The 21,315-nt window shown below is 39.5% G+C and overlaps 1 protein-coding gene across 1 annotated transcript in view; it reads left to right on the top strand.

Moving 5' to 3' along the window:
• The window catches only part of SLC9A2 (solute carrier family 9 member A2), a 100,632-nt gene extending 79,892 nt beyond the window's left edge, over positions 1-20,740 (top strand). The window contains exons 8-12 of the mRNA XM_043603055.1: positions 6,149-6,310; positions 13,868-13,964; positions 16,055-16,186; positions 17,717-17,807; positions 19,130-20,740. Of these exons, the coding sequence (XP_043458990.1) occupies positions 6,149-6,310; positions 13,868-13,964; positions 16,055-16,186; positions 17,717-17,807; positions 19,130-19,500 (853 nt within the window). The 3' untranslated portion in view covers positions 19,501-20,740. The remainder of the gene's footprint in view (positions 1-6,148; positions 6,311-13,867; positions 13,965-16,054; positions 16,187-17,716; positions 17,808-19,129) is intronic.
• Positions 20,741-21,315: the final 575 nt, after the last annotated feature.

The following is a 21,315-nucleotide window of genomic DNA, read 5'->3' as shown; positions in this document are numbered from 1 at the left end:
TGGCTGCTGCAGCATTAGTCATCATGCACACATTCCAAGCTGCACGTAGGAAGAAAGATAATGAAGAGACAAGGAATATGTACCAGCTTCCTCTGAAATGGAGCTGTCCGAAGCTTTCACAGAATTCTTCCAGTTACACACATGGCCTGGCCCTATAGGGCCAGGGCTCCATCACATGGGCAGTTCTCACTGCACAGGAGGCTGAGGAATGTAGTCCATTTGGTTAAAAACTGAGGGTTCTGTTACTGTCTGTTCTCCCACGCTTGTTGAGGGGCCTTGTCCAGTGCAGAGCTTCAGAGCACCTGAGGATATAAATAGAATAACATGCGTTTTACAAATAGATTTAAAATACAAATAACAAAGGCTTTTCAATCTACACTTACACGAAATATTGTGTGTGCTTATATAAATGTGTCTGTCTCTGTCCGTTTTTGTTTGTTTCTTTGTCCTTGTTTTGTTTTAACCTTTAAAGTCTCTGCGGTAGATAAAGAAGATTCAGTGCTTCTCCTCAAGGATCTTAGAGTTGAAATGGACAAGGTACACTAGCCAGGCAGAATTAGGTACAGAATTAGGTACATGCTTTCATATTAACTGAAAAACGGACTTATGGGATCAAGCAGTAAGGATTAGTGTGGCAGCAGGGCTGGGGACCACAGAGTGGAGGAGCCAGCCCACCCGACCACCAGGAGCTGATCGTGCGCCTTCACTGCCATCCACACGGGTAGGTTGAGTCAGCCATGGCAGGAGTTTGCCATGGAGCTAACAAATGCTCTGAACCAGAGCCTTTTTCTGGTTTGTCATAAAACAATTTGTTAACACTTATCAGCCCATCACTGTTGAGGAGAGCCTTTTGAAAGAGACAGACAGACAGACAGACAGACAGATTTAAACTATATTTTGGTAGATTCCTCTGCTGCTTGCCTTTGCTTGCCTGACTTGCTAGAGCCCCTCGCTCTCCCTGCTAACTTACGTGAAGTTGACCAACATACCAATTTATGTAGTTTCACATGAAGGAGTTTTTGCGTACTTACTGTTTGTCTACATGTTCCGACATGGTATTGGATTACACGAGAAATATAAACCATGAACTCAGGACTTTAAAATTTTGCAATAAAATAGAGGTAACAACACAGACACACAGCAAACCGGTGTGTGTGTACGTATGTATGTGTGTGTAGGTATGTATGTGTGTGTGTTATATCATTAGGTGATCAAATGAGTTACAGAGACTCTAAGTTCGAGAGCAACCTTTACAAACCTGGCTACACTTTTCTATTAATGTAGAAAAGCTCCTGGGACCTTTTAGTGGACCTTGGTGGACCTTTTAGCAACCTTTAGTGTTACTTTATTAAGTAAAGAAAAAATATTTTATTTGTCTGGAGAGAGTGCCCAGTTAGCCACATGGGAGCACAAAGTAATAAAGCAAACTGAAATCTCCATCGTAAAAATATGGAGAAAATGGCCATTTATCTTGGGCAGGATTTTACATTTTTTGCAGGCAGGAGGTAGATGAGAGAAGCTACCCATCTCTGTTGTGACTTTCTACACTACCCTGCTTTACATCGCTGGAACCTTCCTAACAAAGATGGATCCTTGTCTTCGCCAAGCGAGCAGTAGAGACTTTTCTGCCTTTCTCTCTCTCTTGTTTTCTCAGCCCGGCCCGTTTTCCACCTGTATCCTCCCTTTCCACCCGACCACTTTTCTCCCTTCTCTAGGCACCCCTTCCTTCCCTGGAGGGACAGGAGAGTGTAGTAGCCCACAACAGTTGGTTCCTTTCCAAAGGGGCGATGAAATTAAAGAGTTATATCACTCCTCTGCCTCCCAAACAGGGGGAAGTAGACATGAGTAGATAGATGTAGGCATCAGGTCCACAGCCGCTGGGACAGTGGTAGGAGGGATTGGTGGACCCTGTGATTCTGTGGGTTTGATCTGGAACGGCAGAGAAAAGTCTGGCTACATCCTGTCTTGCAGGCAGAGATACTCTGTCTCTGGGGTACTGGAGTCTGCTCCAGACTGATTTCTACATGCTGCCAGGGTAATTGGACCATAAATAGTAAAGAGGGCAGCGCCAACTCTGATTTCCTGTCCGAAAGGTGGTATTGCGTTGTGTCTCACGTTTTTCTCTGCAGTGTGCATACTTCATTTCAGTCCTGTATATTTCCATGCCTCATATTCTCCAGGTAGATTTCAAATACTTCTCTGGACTGTCAAGTACATTGTATGTCGCAGGTAGAGCAGGGAAGTGGGTGTGGGTGTGGAGGAATTTGGTGCTGACGCAGGCCATTTTTAAAATTAGCTTTCCGCAGATCCTATCTCTGGTATGTACATGATTGTTGATGTTAAAGATCACATATAAAGAAGCGGATTGTTTCAGGTATGTTGGGTATCTTTCCATTTCGTCTGGAACCCTTATGCTGTACATTTCTAGTGGTCTTGCCAGAGAATTCTTGAGGCATTTGATGCTTTGAGGAAGGGTAAGGCGCAATCCTTTGAGTAGGGAAGTTTCTCAGACTTGGTAAAAGTTGCCTAATGATGGTGAAAGGAAGAAAGCACCTAGGCGTGGCTTGGCAGAGAAATGAAAGGTGTGGAAATAAAGAAAAGAAAGTACATATTTCCTATGCTAAATAGATCAGATGTCATTGCCCTTGATGTTAATTCTTCTGTTGAAGAATTCTTCTCTACTGAAAAGCTAAAGCAATAATAAAAATAACAGAAGTTTAAAAAGAGGTGTTGCTGTGGGGCACCTGGGTGGCTCAGTTGGTTAAGAGTCCGACTCTTGATTTTGGCTTTGGTCCTCGTCTCACAGTTTGTGAGATCGAGCCCTGCACTGGGCTCTGCGCTAACGACACAGAGCCTGTTTGGGATTTCTCTGTCTCTGTCTCTCTCTCTCTCTTCCCCTACTTGCTCTCTCTCTCTTTCTCTCTCAAAATAAATAAATAAACGTTAAAAAAAAATACAGTGAAAAGATGTGCTGCTGATGCCAGGAGTCCTGGCCTAATGGGCCTAACATGGAGTTGAGAATAAACGGAGAAAAAAGTTAGCTGTGTGTTTAGTGTTGTGGCCCCAGTGGAAAGGATGGCTCTCTTTAATTACTCATAGCCCTCCAGTACAGAACAAAGGACTAGTACCAAGAATGTGGGTTCACATTGTTTCCTTTCATAGCACAGGTGTACCTATAAACCTCTTTGGGCTTATGGTGATCACTGTAATGCATTTCTTTTCTTTCTCAACAAATATTTATTGCATGCTGTTTTGCTTACCTGTTGGCATAATAATGTTACATAATAAACTGCCCTGATATACAGCTGTCCAAACAACAGTCACATTATGAAAGCATATGAGTCACGCGTCTGAGAGTCCAGGATCTGGGGCTGCGCCGGGCTGATGCGGACAGGTCTTGCTAATGCTTCAGGGGGTTGGCTAGTTGTCAGCTCATCCTGGCTGGCCTTCTTGTATGTGACTGGAGTAACAGAGCTCTGCTTCGTGTGGCATTCACCTTTGTCCTGGGACTCACGAGTCACTCCATGAATGTCCTTCTCATGGTAATTGTGAAAACAAAAGAGATAAGCTTCAACATGCAAGTGCAAGCCAACAAGTCTGTTTTAAGCCTCTGCCCCAATCATCAATTAATTATTTAATTAATTAAATAATTAAAGCCCACTGACCAGAGCAAGTAACGTTATTGGGGCCAGTGGCAGGAAACAGGACAGCACAGGTCACCTAGGCTGTGGCGGAAGGACATTGCCAAGTAATATGGCAGAGGGTGTAGATACAGGGAGGAATCGAGGCAAAAGATCTCTTCTACCATCCATACTTATAGTGTACCAGGCACTGTCCTAGGCACTGGTGATACAGGAAAAAGTGGAAAAAAAACAAAAACAAAAACAAAAAGTCTCTGCCCATATATACCATTCTAGTGCTAGGGGACAGAAAGCAAGATAAATAAATTATATAGCATGTTAGAAAATGATAAATGGTATGGAGAGAAATCTATCTGGGAGGTAGAATGGGAAGTTAGGAGGGTGGGAGGGAGACAGCATGCATTTCTAATGGGATGGATGGGAAAGCCTTTTGGAAAAATGGCTCTTAAGGAAAGACTTAAAGGGGGGTCTGCAACTGTGGGGCAGGGGTGCTCCTGTGGAAGGAATAGTGGCTACCAAGCCCCACAGGTGGGAGTAGAACTGCCAGTTTCCAGGGCAGAAAGGACACCAGTGAGGCTGGATGTGAGAAGCACAGTGCTAAGAGGTACAGCTCCAAACTGTGTAGGGCCCCCAGGTCGCTGTACATTTACTCAAGAGAGATGCGGCGTTGTGTGGTTTGACTTACCGTTTTACCGGGTTCGCTCTGGCTTCTGTGTTGAGGGTAGTCTGGAGGAATGCGGTGGTGGAAGCAGGGAGCCCAGCTGGGTGCCTGTTTCAAGAATCCACTGAGAGGGGCGCCTGGGTGGCTCAGTCGTTAAGCGGCCGACTTCGGCCCAGGTCATGATCTCGCGGTCTGTGAGTTTGAGCCCTGCGTCGGGCTCTGTGCTGACAGCTCAGAGCCTGGAGCCTGTTTCAGATTCTGTGTCTCCCTCTCTCTGACCCTCCCCCGTTCATGCTTTGTCTCTCTCTGTCTCAAAAATAAATAAACGCTAAAAAAAAAATTAAAAAAGAATCCACTGAGAGGTGATGATGTCTTGCATCAGGGTGGATCCAAGAGATAGGAGGATAGAAGTGCCGAGGCATGGTGGGATTGTGTGTGTGTTCTGATGGTGGCACTAACAGAAATTTCTGGTAGAGTGGACATGGAGTATTAGTTTGCTAGAGTTGTTATAACAGAGTTCCACACATTGGGTGGTTTAAACAGTAGAAATTTAATTTCTCACAGTTCTGGGGGCTAGAAGTCCAAGATCAAAGTTATCAGTAGATTTGGTTCTTTTTTTGGCTATAAGTAAAGCATCTGTTACAAGCCCCTCTCTTTGGCTTGTAGATGGCCGCCTTCTGCCTCTCTACATGGTCTTCTCTGTGTGTGTGTGTCTGTGTCCAAATTTCCTCTTACTATAGAGACACCAGTCATATTGGATTGAGACCTGACCTAATGACCTCATTTTAACTTAATCACTACTGTGAAGACCCTATCTCCAAAGACAGTCACATTCTGAGGTACTGGGGGTGAGGACTTCCACCTGTGAACTTTCAGGGGCCCACAGTTCAGTCCATAACGTGGAATGTCAGAGAAGGAGAAGAATCAAAATTGACTGGGTGGAGTGGTCATTAACTGAAATGGCGAGAACTATAGGAGAAGATGCATTCGGTCTGGGAAAGTCAAGTTGGAGAACTAGATATCCAAGTGCAGATGTTGAATAGGCAGCTGAATATTCATTTCTGGGATTTGGGGGTGAGGCTACAGCAGGATACAAATATGGGAGTCGCTGGCACAGAGATGCTATTAAAATCACGAGACTGGGCAAGATGGCTAGAGAGCAAGTGGAGGTAGAGAGGACCAAGATGGAACCCTGAGCACTCCTACATCAAGAGGCCAGAAAGAAGAAAAATACCCAACAAAAGAGACTGGGAAAGAGGTAGGACGGAGCCCAGGGGAATGTGACGTTCCGGAAAATGACCTATTAAGCAGGACAGGTCAGGAAAGGTGAGTGCTAATAATTGGCCATTGGATTTATATTGTAGGGTCACCAGTGACCTCAGTACAAGTAGCTTCAATGGAGTGCTGGGGACAAAAGCGTAATTTGTGAATGTGCAAGAGAAAATCCGTGGAGAGGAATTGGAGATAAAAAGTATTAAAAACACTTTCGAGTAATATTGTTGAAAGCAGAAGCAGTGAAATAGCAATTGTTAAAAAAATACATAGTTTACTCTGTTATTAGTAAATATTAGATACATGTATATCATGGCTGGATACAGCAGTGTCATTTATGTATACATATATTATATATGCACATACATTGAGGTCTACACATAAAAAAAATTATATATATATATATATAATGATCAGATGAGCTAAACATTGCTACTGAGTTTTTCCCCAAGTATAGTAGAAATGATTTTATTGGTAAAAGCAGGCTTGTTGTTTTGTTGTTGTTGTTGTTGTTGTTGTTGTTGTTGTCAGTTTAGTATTAATTACTTGAAGCTCTGATTTCCTTTATTTCCAGGTTTAAGAAGTTCGATGACAAATACCTGCGGAAGCTGTTGATTCGGGAAAACCAACCCAAGTCAAGCATTGTGTCTTTATATAAAAAGCTTGAAATAAAACATGCCATTGAGATGGCAGAGACGGGGATGATAAGTACTGTTCCTTCTTTTGCATCTCTGAAGTAAGTGCTGTTTTGCAAATAAAAGTTAGTATTCCTGTGTATGTCTTTATAGTTTTTGGAAAGCGGTAATAATAACAAATTTGACCTCTTCCTGGACACCTCACAGAAGAGTGAGATCCTGGTTAAAATGTGCAGCCTAGAAATGTGTGCCGTATGTCACATCATGTCACGTTATTTTAGAATTGACTGGTCAGCAAATACTTTGTCATGTTTAGGATGGGTATGCCTTTATTCTATCTTCTTAATGTAATTCAGTGCTTTTTAAAGGTGCCTCTTTAGCGAGCATTTTGAAATGGAATATCTTAAGGTGTGCTATTATAAATACGCATGTGGATATAGCTATTTCCTCATAGATTATTCATGCATCGTAGTTTAAGGCTTGCAAGGAACATTAGTGATCATACGGTATGATGGTTCTCAACCTAGGCTGCGTATTAAAAATATCTTAGGAGCATTTAAATGATACAAATGTCTGGGCCTCACCCACACCAATAAAACCAGGATCTGTGGTGTTAAGGCCCAGGTATAGGTATATTTATAAGTTCTTCAGATATTTCCAATATGCAGCCAGAATTGAGAGCCACTGACCTAGTCTATCTTCCTAATTTTAAAAATGAGGAAATGAAGACTCAGAATGGTAAAGTGACTTACCCAAAATTTTATAGCAAGTCCATAGCAGAGCAGTAAATTACTGCTCAGTTAACAAATGAGGTCATTTTGTCGTGTAAACATCAGTCCTTCCCTGCCACAAAAATAACAGAAATTACAGGTTCTGCTGATTTCTTCTTTCACCGATGAGCTTGAAGTGCATTTAAAGAACATGTCACGTAATTAGAATGCTATCAATGGGAGAGTTGAAATAAGACAAGGAAACTCCAAATTACACCCAACCATATTAACTAGGGTTTTTACTAAGACTGTACATCCCCTATTAAAATTATGGGAGTTTACCCAATCCAAAATAAAAAGAAATAGTGATCAAGAATGGCTTGGAGGTAAAGGCATTATATTGCACTAGGAACAGTAGTTGACTGAGCGCAGTGACTGATTTATAGTCCTCCGCTGCAGTAACTCACTATGTGACCTTAAGCTGGTCCATCTATTTCCTTGAGATTGAGTTTCTTCAAGTAGAAAATGGGGCTACACTTGATCTTTGTTTCCCTCTAGCTTTACAAATTAATGATCTTTCTTACTCACCATTCCTTTCACAGTGGTGGCAAAGGATAATTCAGTTATTCAGCTTCACAAAGGAGAGCCATTATCTTTGCGATCACGAAGAAATCTTAGTTTTCCTCTCTGTGTAAAGTTCATTTGGAAGCTGGTAGTAAGCAGAAGAAAGGCAAAGGCTTAAGGTTATGGAAGTAGGTAACAGAATTAATGGTCAGCTGCATGGCTGTGTAAATGAGTAGCATATTGACCATTCCACAGCTCCTGAAACATTTTCTTTAGAGAAAATGAAAAGCAGAAAGGGAGGTAATAAGGAACTGTGTTTCTGACAGTAATGGACTCAGTGTTGTAGTCCAAACCATCCTATGCAAACAACTAGAAAAAAAGCACAAAATGTATTTTTAAAACCTGCTGAAAAGCTGGAAAGCACCAGTGCAAAGAAGAATATCTTGGCCAAGAGTCAACAGAAAAGGGAAGTCCAAGAGGATGGAACGGGCATTTGGTGCCATTTTTTCCCCTGGATCACAGAGAAGTTATCTGAGAGTCTAAAAGGCTGAAACAGAATACAATTGGAATTCAGTACCTACTAAGAAGGAGGGGTTCTTGTACCCAGCTTATAAGCTATTACTTCCAAATTCTACCCTTTAACCCTCAAGGGAAAGAAGTCTAGCCTAGAATTCTCTCAATCCGTGATTGTTTAAATCATCTGAAATTGGTAATTACTCCTATCCCAGCTGCTTGAGAGAAATAAACTTAAATCTTCTCCAGAGGAAAATAAGATTATAAAGAGTCTTAAACTACTTCCATGATTTTTCCTATATCGTGTCTATCAACCAATCCAAAGCATAAGAGTAGACAAGGAAGTGAGATACTGAAAACACTGAGAAAAAGATAAAACAAAAACAGGGAGTAGTAACAGACATAAAGGGGATTCACATAATTAAGTTATCAGGCAGGGACTTTAAAATAAAAATAATAGTATGTGTAAGGAAAGAAAATGGCATTGATGCTTTTGACATTGTTGTGGGGGATGATAGAAATAGAAAAGATCTAAGTGGAATATTTGAGCTAAAACTAAAATAACTAAATTTAGGATCTCATTTGATAGTGTAAAGGCAGATTAGATACAGCTATCGAGAGAATCGACTGATTATAATGTAAGACAGAAGGAATAACCAGAATGAAGCAGAGAGCTGGTGCGGTGGGGCGGGGGTGGGAGGGGAGCATGGGAAATGCTGAAAATAAAGTAAGAAATATATGGGATTATGTGAAAGTTCCAGGAGAAAATGAGAGAGAAATTAGTAGGAATAGTATTTTAACAGTTAATTACTGAGCATTTCCCAGAGAGATAAAAGACAAACCCCAAGCAGATTAGATAAGAAAAATACCAAATGCAGGTACATGCTAACAAAACTGCTAAAAGTCAAAGACACAGAGAGAATTTTAAATATGATCAGCGGGAAAAAGAGACCTGTTTTCTTCAAGTAAAAAAGAAATGCTGACAACTGATTTTTCAACAAAATTCTGAAAGCAAGCAACTGATAATCTATAGAGTTCCATATCCTGCTAAAATATTCTTCACAAAAAGGAGAATGAAAACATTTTCAGACAATTAAAAATCATCATACTAAATTGAATGATAAAAAATTTCAGGCAGAAGAAAAAAAAAATTCAGAAGGGTAAGACAGAAGGGTAAGAGTCTCCATAGAGAGAAGGGTTGGAGATTAAGGAAGGAATTAAAACAATGGAAATGAGTACTTGTAATAGCTAAATGAATATCAGTTGCATAAAGTAATAATGTCTGTGTGGTTTTGAATGTAAGCAGAATTAAAATGAACAACAAATACAGTTTATATATTGGGAGGGAGGTAAATGTTGTTAATTGTGTTTTGATAACCTTGTGTTGTCCAGAAAATAGTAAAAATTATTTTGGATTTTAATAAGTCAGTGATTAATGTTGTAATCCCAGGTGACCACCAAAAAAAAAAAAAAGTAAAAGAACATAAAAGCCAACCTAACTACAGAAATAAAAGAGCAAAATAAAATAAAATTTAAAAAGGCAGCAAAGTAGAAAAAACAACTATAGACGAGGTAGAACAAATAGAACGCGAATACTAAGATGATAGTCTTGAACCCAAAGGTAATTACATTAAATACAAACATTCCATTTGAAAGGATGGATGATCAAAATGGATAAAAATATACAACTCACTAAATGTTGCTTATAAGAGATAGCACTTCTAGCTAAAAGTACAGACCGATTGCAAGTGAAAGGTTGATAAAAAGGTATCTTGTTAAAGCACCTAAACAAAAGAAAGTTTGTATAATTATATTATTACCATAAAATGTAAACATTACATTCTGCATAACAGAACCACAAGTAGAAATACACAAATTCATAATCATAGTGGATAACTGTATTGCTCTTCTCCTAGAAAATGATAGAATAAGCAGACAGACTTTCAACAGGGATATAGAAGATTTCAATAACATAATAAATAATCAAGTCTTAAAAAGTTTCATATAGGGTATGTTCCCTTACCGGGCGGAATCAGAACCAAAATAAAATATAAAACAGCATAAAAAGTAGAATATCCCTGTAGTTAGAAGTTAAATAAAAATTGGATCTAGTAAGAAATTATGCTATAAATCAGAAAATACTTTGAAAAACAGGATGTATGAAAACTTGTATAAAGCATTTTTAGAGGAAAATTTTTTTAACCTTTAATGAAAATGTTAGAAATACAGTTAATAGGCAAAAAAAAAAAAACCAAAAAAAAAACAAAAACAAAAACAAAAAAACAACAAATTTAGGCTGAAAATCAATAAATCATACTAGGAAATTAGAAAAAAGGAATGACAAATTAAACCCATAAAAGAACAGAGAATTTGAATAGTACTGTAAATACTAAAGAAATAAATCTGTACTTGAAATTGTTTCTACAAAGTAAACCCCAAGACCATTTGGCTTTATTTGTAATTCTACAAAATATTTAAGGAGAAAATAAAACCAATCTTCCACAGACTTCTTCAGTAAGTAAGGAAAAATGGAAAGCTTCCCAAATTGCCGTATGGGACTAGCATAATTTTGATACTAAACCTGACAAAGACACTTATAAGAAAGGAAAATTATAATAAACCTGTAAAAATTCTAAACATAATATTGGCAAACCAAATCCGGAGATCTATAAAAAAGATATACATCACAATAATTTTGGTTTATTCTAGGAATGTAAGTATGATTTAAGAGTCAAAATCAATCCATTATTTACCACTTTTACTGAATAAAGGAGAAAAATCAAGGGTTATTATCTATCTGTAATAGAGGCCCAGAAATTATATGATGAAATTCAATATCCTTTATTTTTTTTTAATATTTAAGTAGACTAACAATAGAAGAAATCCTTTCTCAAGCTAATAAAGTTTGTTCACGAAAAATCTATGGCAAATACGATTTTTAATGTTGAAATGTTGAAAGATTTATCCTGAGATCAAGAACAAGGATGCCTATTATTACTATTTCTATGAATATTGTACCAATGGTAGGCAAGAAAAAATGTAAAAGTTAAGGATAGGAAAAGAAGTAGAACTGTCACTATTCCCAAACAGCTGGATTGTTTTCAGAGAAAATCCAAAAGAACCTACAGAAAAGTAATTAGACATAATAAGGTAATTTATCTAGGTTTCTTAATACATGGTAAAAAAAATCAGTGGTGGCTTTATAAGTATCAACAAATAGAAGATGACACTTTAAAAAAGGCTTAATTTAGAATGGTATCATGAAACATTCATATACATCAATGTCAAACATCAAAATGAAATTTAGAGAATATGTGTGAGACCTCTCTGCAGAAAGTCCAAACCAAATAAAGACTATATTAGTAAAAAGAAAGACTCAATATTATAAGACTATCAGCTCTTCTCAAATTGATCTGTGGACTCAAAGCAATTTCATTCAAAATCCCAGTGTGTAATTAGACAGTCTGGTCCTAACATTTCTGTGGAAACATAAAGGGCCCAAATTAACCAAGACAAAATTGTCTTTAACATGAAAGAACAAATTTGGAGGATTTATACTATCAGGTAGCAAAACTGTAAAACTCCTATGATTGAGACAATGTGATTACTGGGTAAGGATAAAAGAACAGATAGACCAGCGGAACAAAGTAAGAGTTTGGAATAGACCCATTTTCATAGAAGCATTGTTTGTCATATCCAAAAGTTGGAAATAAACCAAATGCCCATCAATATGGGTAGATTGTGCTATATTCATGTAATGGGATATTGCACAGTGAATAAAATGAACCAACAATAGCTACATGCAATAACACAGTTGAATCTCCAACATATAACGCTAAGCAAAAGAGGCTAAATTTAAAAGACTACCTATTATAAAAAATAAAATAAAAATAAAAAACTACCTATTGTATTTAAAAGACTCCATTTATATAGAGTTCAAATTCAGGCAAAAGTATTCTGTGAATTCCAAAGTTAGGATTGTGGTTGTTTTTGTCAAAGAGGGAAGGAAGTAGTGATTGTTGGGGGCGTGTAATAGTGATTTCTGGGGTTCTAGGTCACGTTCTGTTTTTGACTTGAGTAGCGGTTGTACAAGTACACTTGCTTTATGGTAGTTCATTGAGCTGTGCATGTAAGATTCCTGTACTTTTTGTTTTTGTATTACATTCCAGTAGATATACTTTGGGTATAAACAAGGGAGGTAGTTGGGCACTTACCACTAGAGTTATACAAACATATGTTGGATAAAACTTGGTGGGAACATTGTACAAGAAAATCAGACACCCAAAAGATTGTTACCTCTTGACTAAATTTGTCCTTCTCAAGTCCTGTGAATTAACTTTGCTGATCAAACTCCTGATTAGATACCTGGACAGCTGTCTAAACAACAATGCTTTAGTCTAAGAAGATGCTTCTTAAAAACTCAAGAACAATTGAGGTTGAGGCAAAATTGAATCATTTATATCTAGAGAAGTCTGTCCTGCTGAAGCCTTAAATCTCTGTATCTGTTCCTTTGCTTTTCTCCACTACCAATGGGCATAGGTAATTAATATTATGGCTGATTTTCAGTAACAGCAAGTTTGCATTTAAAAAAAAAAAAATAAAGGAACTATGCCTTCAATTGGTGTGTCCTTAGCCCGTCTTCTATAAGACCTGGATTTATGTATATTAACTTTCTCAGCTTTATTCTCTTAATTTATCTTCTTAGCTATGTATTTTATTTTACTGTATATTTTTGTAGGCCCTCTCAAAGTCTTTTTGAAGGCAGTAGAATAAAACTGTGTAAATACGGTTGGTTCTCATTGTTGGCAGTAGTCATGTCTTGTAAAATTGCCATAAGCGCTGATTTGCCCATACTGAACAGTTGCTCCTAGGGGAAATACGGGCTTAGGTTCTTGTGAGCTTCTGGTCACAACATTTTCATCAACTGATGATATATAACCTTGTTTTATGTATGTTTCTATTTAAAGACTCCTTATTTCATATATATTACTATTTCATTAACATTCCTCTCACGGCCAGCAGCATTGTACTCATGCCTGAACAAAGCTTACCGAACATGACTTTTCTCTAGAAGGCACATCACAGCTTTCTTTTGTTTAGGAAAATTGGACAGCGCTTCAGATCCATGCTTGGGGGCCATTTTAAACAGTGAAGTCACCAAAAGAAAGCACAAAAATGTGAAAAATGTGTCATTAAATAGACCACAAAAAGGACATTTGTTTACAGTACAAGACCTGAACCAAGAAGGCAGAGTGTTGCCCTGTTTAGCCTTATCCAGGAACCTGTGTGTTGGGGCACTCCTATTTCCCCCCAACTTTGCGCATGTCTGTGAAAAAGTGCCAGGAGTACTGATACTGTGTTTACAAGTAAATTTTAGCAAGTAGGTTACTTTACAAATACGAAATCCTTGAATAATTATGATTGACTGTATATGCATCCATATTATAAGTGGCGTCTTTGCAAATATTTATAATGATGTGTTTAAAGGACTAAGCCCTAATAGTAAAATGTAGCTAATTAAGTTTCTGTTGGAAAAAACTCAATCAAGTATTACCTTATTTATGGAGTATTAGAAATACTAAAGTGAGACCATTATAAGCTACTATAGTTTTTCTTCCTTAAAATAATAATTGTATGGAAAAAAATAATTGCATGAACAGACTGTGAAAACTTGTGCATGATTGAACTTGTTTTGAATAATTTTGATGCTGAACAGTTTTAGAATTTTGAGTTATCTTAAAATACTGAATAATCCCTAAGCATTATTCTTTAAGCTAAGATTCTACTTAGATGATATTCTATCTCAAAAAAAATTGATGATTCCAACATTTGTCCAATACTAAAATATATTCTTCTTCTAAACTTTCACAGTGATTGTCGTGAAGAGAAAATAAGGAAGCTCACACCTGGTGAAATGGATGAAATCCGAGAAATATTATCCAGAAATCTCTATCAAATCCGACAGCGAGTGAGAATAATTTATTTAGCCAAGCATTTCCTTGCCTTTGGCTGAGAATATGCCTTCTGATTTCACACTACCCAGTTGTAGCGGATATTGCCCTACGATTATGCCAGCCTTTTGCGAGTCCCACACCAGACAACTTCTCTTCTCTGGGTCCTATCTTGTTAGGGTGCCATTCCTTCCCAGACACCAGTGGGAAAAGCTTGGAGTCCCCTGGGAGTTCTGCTACTCTGGATTTGGAGATAAAAGAATATGTTTTAACTAATTGTGAAAAAAGAAATTGATGGCTCTCTTCTGATTTTTTTTTCTTAAGAGAGAGATTGACAGCGCGTGTGGGGAAGGGGCAGAGGGAGAAGAAGAGAGAGAATCTTAAGCAGGCTCCACGCTCAGCACGGAACCTGACACAGGGCTTGGTCTCACAACCATGAGATCATGACTTGAACCCAAATCAAGAGTCAGACGCTTAACCGACTGGGCCACCCAGGCATTAATTTTTTTGGTGAAATAGCTTTATAGCTTGTAGAAAACTTACAGCTTTAAGAAAACTTATCCAAATTCGTTTAATCTTCCTTGTTATTCATAAAGTGCTATAGTTTCTTCCTTTAATGTATCTCCCGAATCACTTCTTTCACAGCCGTCCCATTGTTAACACCTCATTCTAACAGTTGGCTAATAATTTAGCTAACATTTCGAGAGTGCATACAATTTGCCGTGCCCCATTTCGGCAGGTATTAACTCATTTCTCCAAGTGGGGTGACTGTTGTTTCCATTCTGTAGATGAATAAATTAAGGTACAGTGAGGCAAGGTGGCACACAGATCACATCGCTTGTCAGGAGCCTTCCTCACCCATGTTGGGGTCATTTCTGCACTTTTTCAGCTGGTCTTCCCCAAAGCAATCCCCATTCCATCCTGCATTACTATGGCTCCTCCTTTTCCCCTAAAGCACCTTTTAAGCAGCCTTCCCCTGTTTGAATTGAAACAAAACCACAGCTGTGGCTTACAGGCTAAACTATTCTCTCAGTATTTGGGATCTCTAATTCCAAGTTCTACAGTGTCTGACCTTACACCTCCTTGCCCTCCCCAAGCCCCCAGGTTCTGTCTTCCTTCCTTGGACTCTGTTCCTCTCTTCTCTGTCTCCACTTGGAATGTCCCACTGGTTCCTGTCAGGAGATCCACATCCTCCGATGTTTAAGGATTCCTCAACAGCCTCCGTATTATTCCCAGCCCTGTCTTCAAGTGGGGTAGCCCTAGGAGCTGATAACGTACCACATAGTTTTAGCACTTAATTTCACAATTTTGTATTACTTTGTTAGCCTTTGATGTCCAGCCAGCCAGTAATTTTCTCCAGGCAGGACTTGAGCCTTGTTCTCTATGAGTTTTGCATATTTCTTCAAGATTTAATATTTAATAGTTCGGGACACAGGGATATTCCCAAGAAGAATATATTAAGACACCAGAAAATGAACTCCATCGCTAATTATGGTTTATTTTAGGAAACTTAGAAAACTAACAATGTGTGCCATGTCCAGCCCTGGTTTAGAAATTTTACTGCTTCAAATACTGGCACATGGTTATTGCCGGTGATAGCCCCCAGCCTTTTCAGTTTGACCACCCAGTTGTAAAAGTGTTCTTAAGTTTAATCACAAGGACATGGCACCACCAAGTGGCTCCAAGTGGTTTGTTTTTATACCAGTAATTCCTGTTCAATAGAGAATTTATTAAGATGAATTGTATCATTTTCTCCAGCTACTAATGAGGGCTAAAAACATATAAAGCACTTCAAGGTGGACAGAGGCATTTGATGAGTTCCATCATTTTTCTGATTTATGAAGATCACACTTTTGAATGAAAGATATTTTATTCACACACTTTTATTAGAAAACAAGTGCTTTCAAAATTTGAACGAATGTTAACTTTTTTATGAGTGCTAACAACTTTTATGCTTTTTATTCATTTATTTTTCTGCTCTGCACATTAGTTAAGTGCCTCGCTGAGGTGCAAAGCCAAAGAAACACAGCAAAGTTTTGGAATTTCTGGGGCAGCAATCAGGCTTTGTTTGTTTGTTGTTTGTAAAATGTCTCTTTTTTCATTTCAGACTTTGTCCTACAACAGACACAATCTGACGGCTGACACAAGTGAGCGACAAGCCAAGGAAATTCTGATCCGACGAAGGCACAGTTTGCGAGAAAGCATCCGGAAAGACAGCAGCTTGAACCAGGAGCACAGGGTAACTGGCGTTTGTTACCATTTGTCTGGGAGGAGGGAAGCTTCCCAGAGCAGAGCCAGCCGCCAGTCTGGAGGGTCTACTGACAGAATGGCTGCTGAGGGTTGATTCACAGGAATTCTGAGATGGAGTTAATGGTAAAGTCTTTCTAGATATTTCTGGAACACCTATTATGTTCCGGGCACTGTTCTAGGCACTTGAAATATGTTGGTGAACGAAACTGACCAAGCAAGATACCTTCGCTTGTAGAATTCCTATTCTAGTGAGGAGAAGGCAGCCAGCAATGGAATAAATTATCTGTTATGTTAGAGGGCAGTGAGTGCTATGGGGAAAAAAAAACAAAAACAAACAAAAAAACAATGCTGAGGAAGGAGATTGGGAGCACAGAAAGGGTCAGTTAAGTTGCAGATTTAAACAGCATGGCTGGACCAAGCTTCATTTGGAAAAGTCCTATCTGATATCTCCAGGGAGAGGTTGCAGCCCAAAGATGGGCAAGTGGCACGTGCTGGAACTGCAAGGTCACAGCCGCTGGGGGGACGTGAGTGTTCACCTTTGCCCTTGGTGGAGGGCATTGTCAATAGATAAGGAAAGCCATTTTTAAATGACATTATGATTGATTGATTTAACGTAGCAGACGTTATATCTTATCACTCTGACACACAAGGCTGCATTAATTTTAGGATTGCATTTCATTTTTTAATAATATTCTGTATTGGGTCGTCAGAGACCAAAATGGTAATGTGTGAACAAGATAATTATCTTTTTTTAATGTGTAAAATGTGGCAGCATCGATGAAAAGTTAAGGAAAGTAGGATTGTGGCATTTGAATTGTCAGCAAATTAGCTATACTAATAACTTTTTGTTCTATCATTTTCAAGACTTACTAAAGTAATTAAAACTCAAGTAAGCTACATTTTTCATATATTTTCTTCCCACACATATAGGTTCTACATATTTTTAAAGTTTATTTATTTACTTTGAGAGTGAGAAAGTGCAAGCGGGGAAGGGGGGGTGAGAGAGAGAGAGAGAGAGAGAGAGAGAGAGAGAGAGAGAGAATGAATATGAATGAGAGAATCCCAAGCAGGCTCTCAGCGTGGAGCCTGACACAGGGCTGGGTCCCACAACCCTGGGATCATGACCTGAGCTGAAATCAGGAGTCAGACACTTAACTGACTGAGCCACCCAGGTGCCTTGTTTCTACATATCTTTTGTATATTCTTATACATAGGTGTTTCCTTAGCTTTTCTTTAAAAAGACTCAGTAGTTTGCACATCTTATTGTTAATGGTCCTATTTTATTTTCATTTTCCTTAATACTGATTTCTATTACATTTTAGAAGAGATTTGGTTATTTTAAGTAAAATAATTATTGCTGGGAGCTTTATTCCCTATGCCCCCAGCCCCTCACAAGTAATTTTGGAGTAGAAAAGTACAATTTTAATTTTTAACACCAGGGTTTGCCCTAAGAATTTAAACTTCTAATATACAATAAATGACATCTGCGTAATCTAAACGTTTTCTGTGTTTCTCACAGGCGTCCACTTCAGCCTCTCGATATTTATCCTTACCAAAAAATACAAAGCTTCCAGAAAAGCTACAAAAGAAAAAGAATATTTCTAACACAGGTAATGAACTCAGTTGGAGCAGAGTCATGTTACTAATGTTCGCAAAATAGAGAAAATTTCCCATTCTTCTTCTTCATTAAGGACAATCTGTTTAATGGTTTGCAAACCTCAAATAATAATATGGTGACTTATTATTAGCATTGTAAGCTTTTTGGATGGAGTTCTGTGTACGTTATAAATAATTTAGCCAATGATTTTCCATAATGATTCCATTTGATACAGCACGAGCCACTATTGCCACCTGTGGTAGTGAACAGGTAAATAGGGAGTTGTGAATGTGCGAAGGAGTGTTTAAATTTTTACAACCTGCATATATTTTCATAAGGTCAACCATAAATTTTACTTCTGCCTGTAATCACGAGTCTAATATCTCTTTATTTAATGATAATCTTTGGGTGGACTCCCAGCCATTTTCTGTGAACCCCAGAAGAAATATGTTAAGATACCATGTTATTAGAATGTGGGATATAACCCTACCACACCCTTTATTTTTGCTTATTTACTTAATTAACCAAGAAGAGGAAATTCTAATGCTGGCTGGTGGTGATGATCAGTGAGATGAGACCTGAGAAGAGAGGCCAGGCAGCACTGAATATGTAGAGCAGTGGGCCACGTCCACTAAGACCGGGTCTTAGGGTCCCAAGAATCTCAGCTCCTGGGTGAGCTCCCCGTCAGCTCTTCTACCCACAGTTCTCTAGGACCTGAATTTTGACACCAGCTCATTCTGATCGTGTGTCTTCCCACTGTTTGTAAACGGCACATGGGTGTTTTGGCCCTTTTATGAAACTGCACAGGAGATAAAGAAGGCTGTCTCTGAGATTCCAGATCAAGACAAGAATTTTCCAAATAGCAGCCAATTGCCAATCTGCTTTCTATGTGCCAGACACGTAGCTGAGCCTTTCTGGGATCGTTCTGATGGGGCAGGTGGGAACACAGCTGCTGTCGCCAGATAGTCGCACTGTGACACCCACATGCACTGATTAATAATATCTCTTGAAGCTCGGTTACTTCACCTGCCGAATGGGCGCTTGTGAGGATTAAATGGGTTAATGCATTTCCAAGTGCTTAGGACACTTGCCTGGCGCACAGTAAGCTCTTCGGCGTTAGTGTGGACAGTCAACATTAACGCCCACAGAGGTTATGTATCATGCCCAGGTCTGTGGGCTAGAGGTAGCGAGCCCTCGGACCTCCCCTGCCCAAACCGTGCCTGAGGTGCCTGAGGGCACCGCAAATGCTGGACCCACTGTTGCATTGCTGAGTCACTTAAAATTCCTTCCCTCTGAAATGCTTGCCCATGTTGTCCTTCTTTTGCTCTGTGGTAGGTGGCAATAGCAGTGACTCGGACACAGATGTTGGGACTACCGTCCTCAATTTGCAGCCCCGAGCAAGGGGCTTCTTGCCAGAACAGTTCTCAAAGAAAGCCCCACAGCCCTATAAAATGGAATGGAAGAACGAGGTAGACGTCGATTCCGGACAGGGCCAGCCTTGTAACCCCCCAGCACCCCCCAGCAAAGAGGGGGGCACCCAGACCCCAGGCATGCTACGGCAGCCCCTTCTCTCCAAAGGCCAGTTTGGCTCAGTGCGGGAAGACAGTGTGACCGGAGGCGTCTGCCCCAAGCCACCACCCAGGCTGGTCCGGAGGGCATCGGAACCCGGCAGCCGGAAAGCCCGATTTGGAAGTGAGAAGCCTTGATGGAAATGGCCAAAGCAGACCTGGAGTGACTGACCCAGCACAGCTGGGGGTTGTCACTCTGAAACATGACACAGAAGTGGAATCCATTTAATGCCCTCTATGCATCTCAATACTTCTTTGGGTAGCAGAGTCATGCCATTGACTTACAGGATGAATGCTCATCCCAAGAAGAGGAATATCAAAGAAGAAAGTCCCATAAAATGCCTTTTATGACTTCTTGCTAGCAGTTGTATTCCTTACAAGCCTAAAGAAAAAAAAAGTGTGCCTTTATTGAACTTGAATGACAGAACTTGAAATTTTTAACACACCCTTGTTGGTGAAAATTTTAATATATACATGTATGCCTCAAGTTTTATTTATGAAAACATATGTATATCTGTAATCAGTTTTTAAATGAAGGGCGCTAAACATACTCAACATCTTTCTGGGGTGTAAAAGGCGGTGCCCGGAGGATGGTGGGCCATTTGTTCAGAGTCAAGGTGTTTTGCCATCCTGAACTGATGACCAGTTGGTACAGGAAGAGCACAGCATGGAGCAGACCATGCTCCATGAACTCAGACCAGGGAGACAACCAGAACATCTAGGCGGATGAGGTGGCCTGGCTCCCAGAGCGCGGATTCCCGTGAAACAATGAGTCAGCAGGACTTACTGTGTTCCTCATTCTGTATGTTTGGGGGTGACATAGGTTCCATCTCTCATTTGTGTTTGGCGCAGACAGGCTGTGTGGGTGACGCAACATATGACAGACTTGGTGGCAGCTTTTGATGAAGTTCCAGCGTGCAGGCCTCATGTTGAATGTGGGGGAGATAAAGCAGCACCTGCTTACACCTTGTGGGCAGGTTTTATATTGTGCAATACTGGGAAGAGGATACAGGAGATTCCCTTTCATGCCCATCTAGGACTACCTGCTTCAGAATTTTCTGTAGAATGTTCTAGAACTTTGAGCCTCCAAGCAGTTTATTCAAACAGTATTCCAATATTTAGCAAATTGGTGAGAATTCAGGTCTTGAAATTTATTCAGGAAGCACTTTGGAGAATGTAGTGGGTTTTTTTTTGTTTTTTTTTGTTTTTTGGTTTTTTTTTTTTTTGCACTAGTGTGTAATCTGTTACCTCCGGCCCCTCAATAAAGTAGTGACTCAAATTCTTCGTATAAAAATGGATTCTCCTCAGCTGAGTACTTTTTAAAAGTACAGCAGAAAGACAAGAAGTGGAATATAATCATTAAAGATTAATATTTGAATTTCTGTCTCTTAAACTGTAGATTTTATTGCCGCCTTGGTTTTTTGGTTTTTGTTTTTTTTTTTCTTTCCTGAAAAACTCCTTTTTAAAACTTGACTAGAACAAGACTCTAAATGTCTGGGTTTAGATACAAACCCGGCCACACATTTTGTCCCCTGGGTGCACATTGGAGATGCAGCAGAGGACACAAGGGACCACGGTATTGTTGGTGGAAAAACATGAATAAATTAAACGAAGACTCAGTACTCAGAAATCCTCAGCAACACTTCTCCCACCCCCTTCCTTCCTCCCCATCGACATGGAGAAATGAATCTTCCACCCTTTCTCGCGTGTTCTACAGTCTTGGAATACTGCTAGATTGCTGGGCGTGAGGCGGAGGGAGAGATAAGGACACGGGGTACAAGTACATCAAGAGCACCATTTCCTTCCCAACCTCTTCCACGTTGGCCAGTGGAAAGTGGCACAGCCACAATTTGGAAACTGTAGGCTGAGGACTCTGTGCCAAATATCTTAATTTTAAGCAAAAATATTTATATAAAAATACATATATCTCATCTGCAGAAAAGAAATTAAAAC

This window comes from Prionailurus bengalensis, chromosome A3, assembly GCF_016509475.1.
Source record: "Prionailurus bengalensis isolate Pbe53 chromosome A3, Fcat_Pben_1.1_paternal_pri, whole genome shotgun sequence".
Taxonomy (NCBI): Eukaryota; Metazoa; Chordata; class Mammalia; order Carnivora; family Felidae; genus Prionailurus; species Prionailurus bengalensis.
Note: the sequence above shows the minus strand (reverse complement) of the source record. Positions and strands in the feature narration are given on the sequence as shown.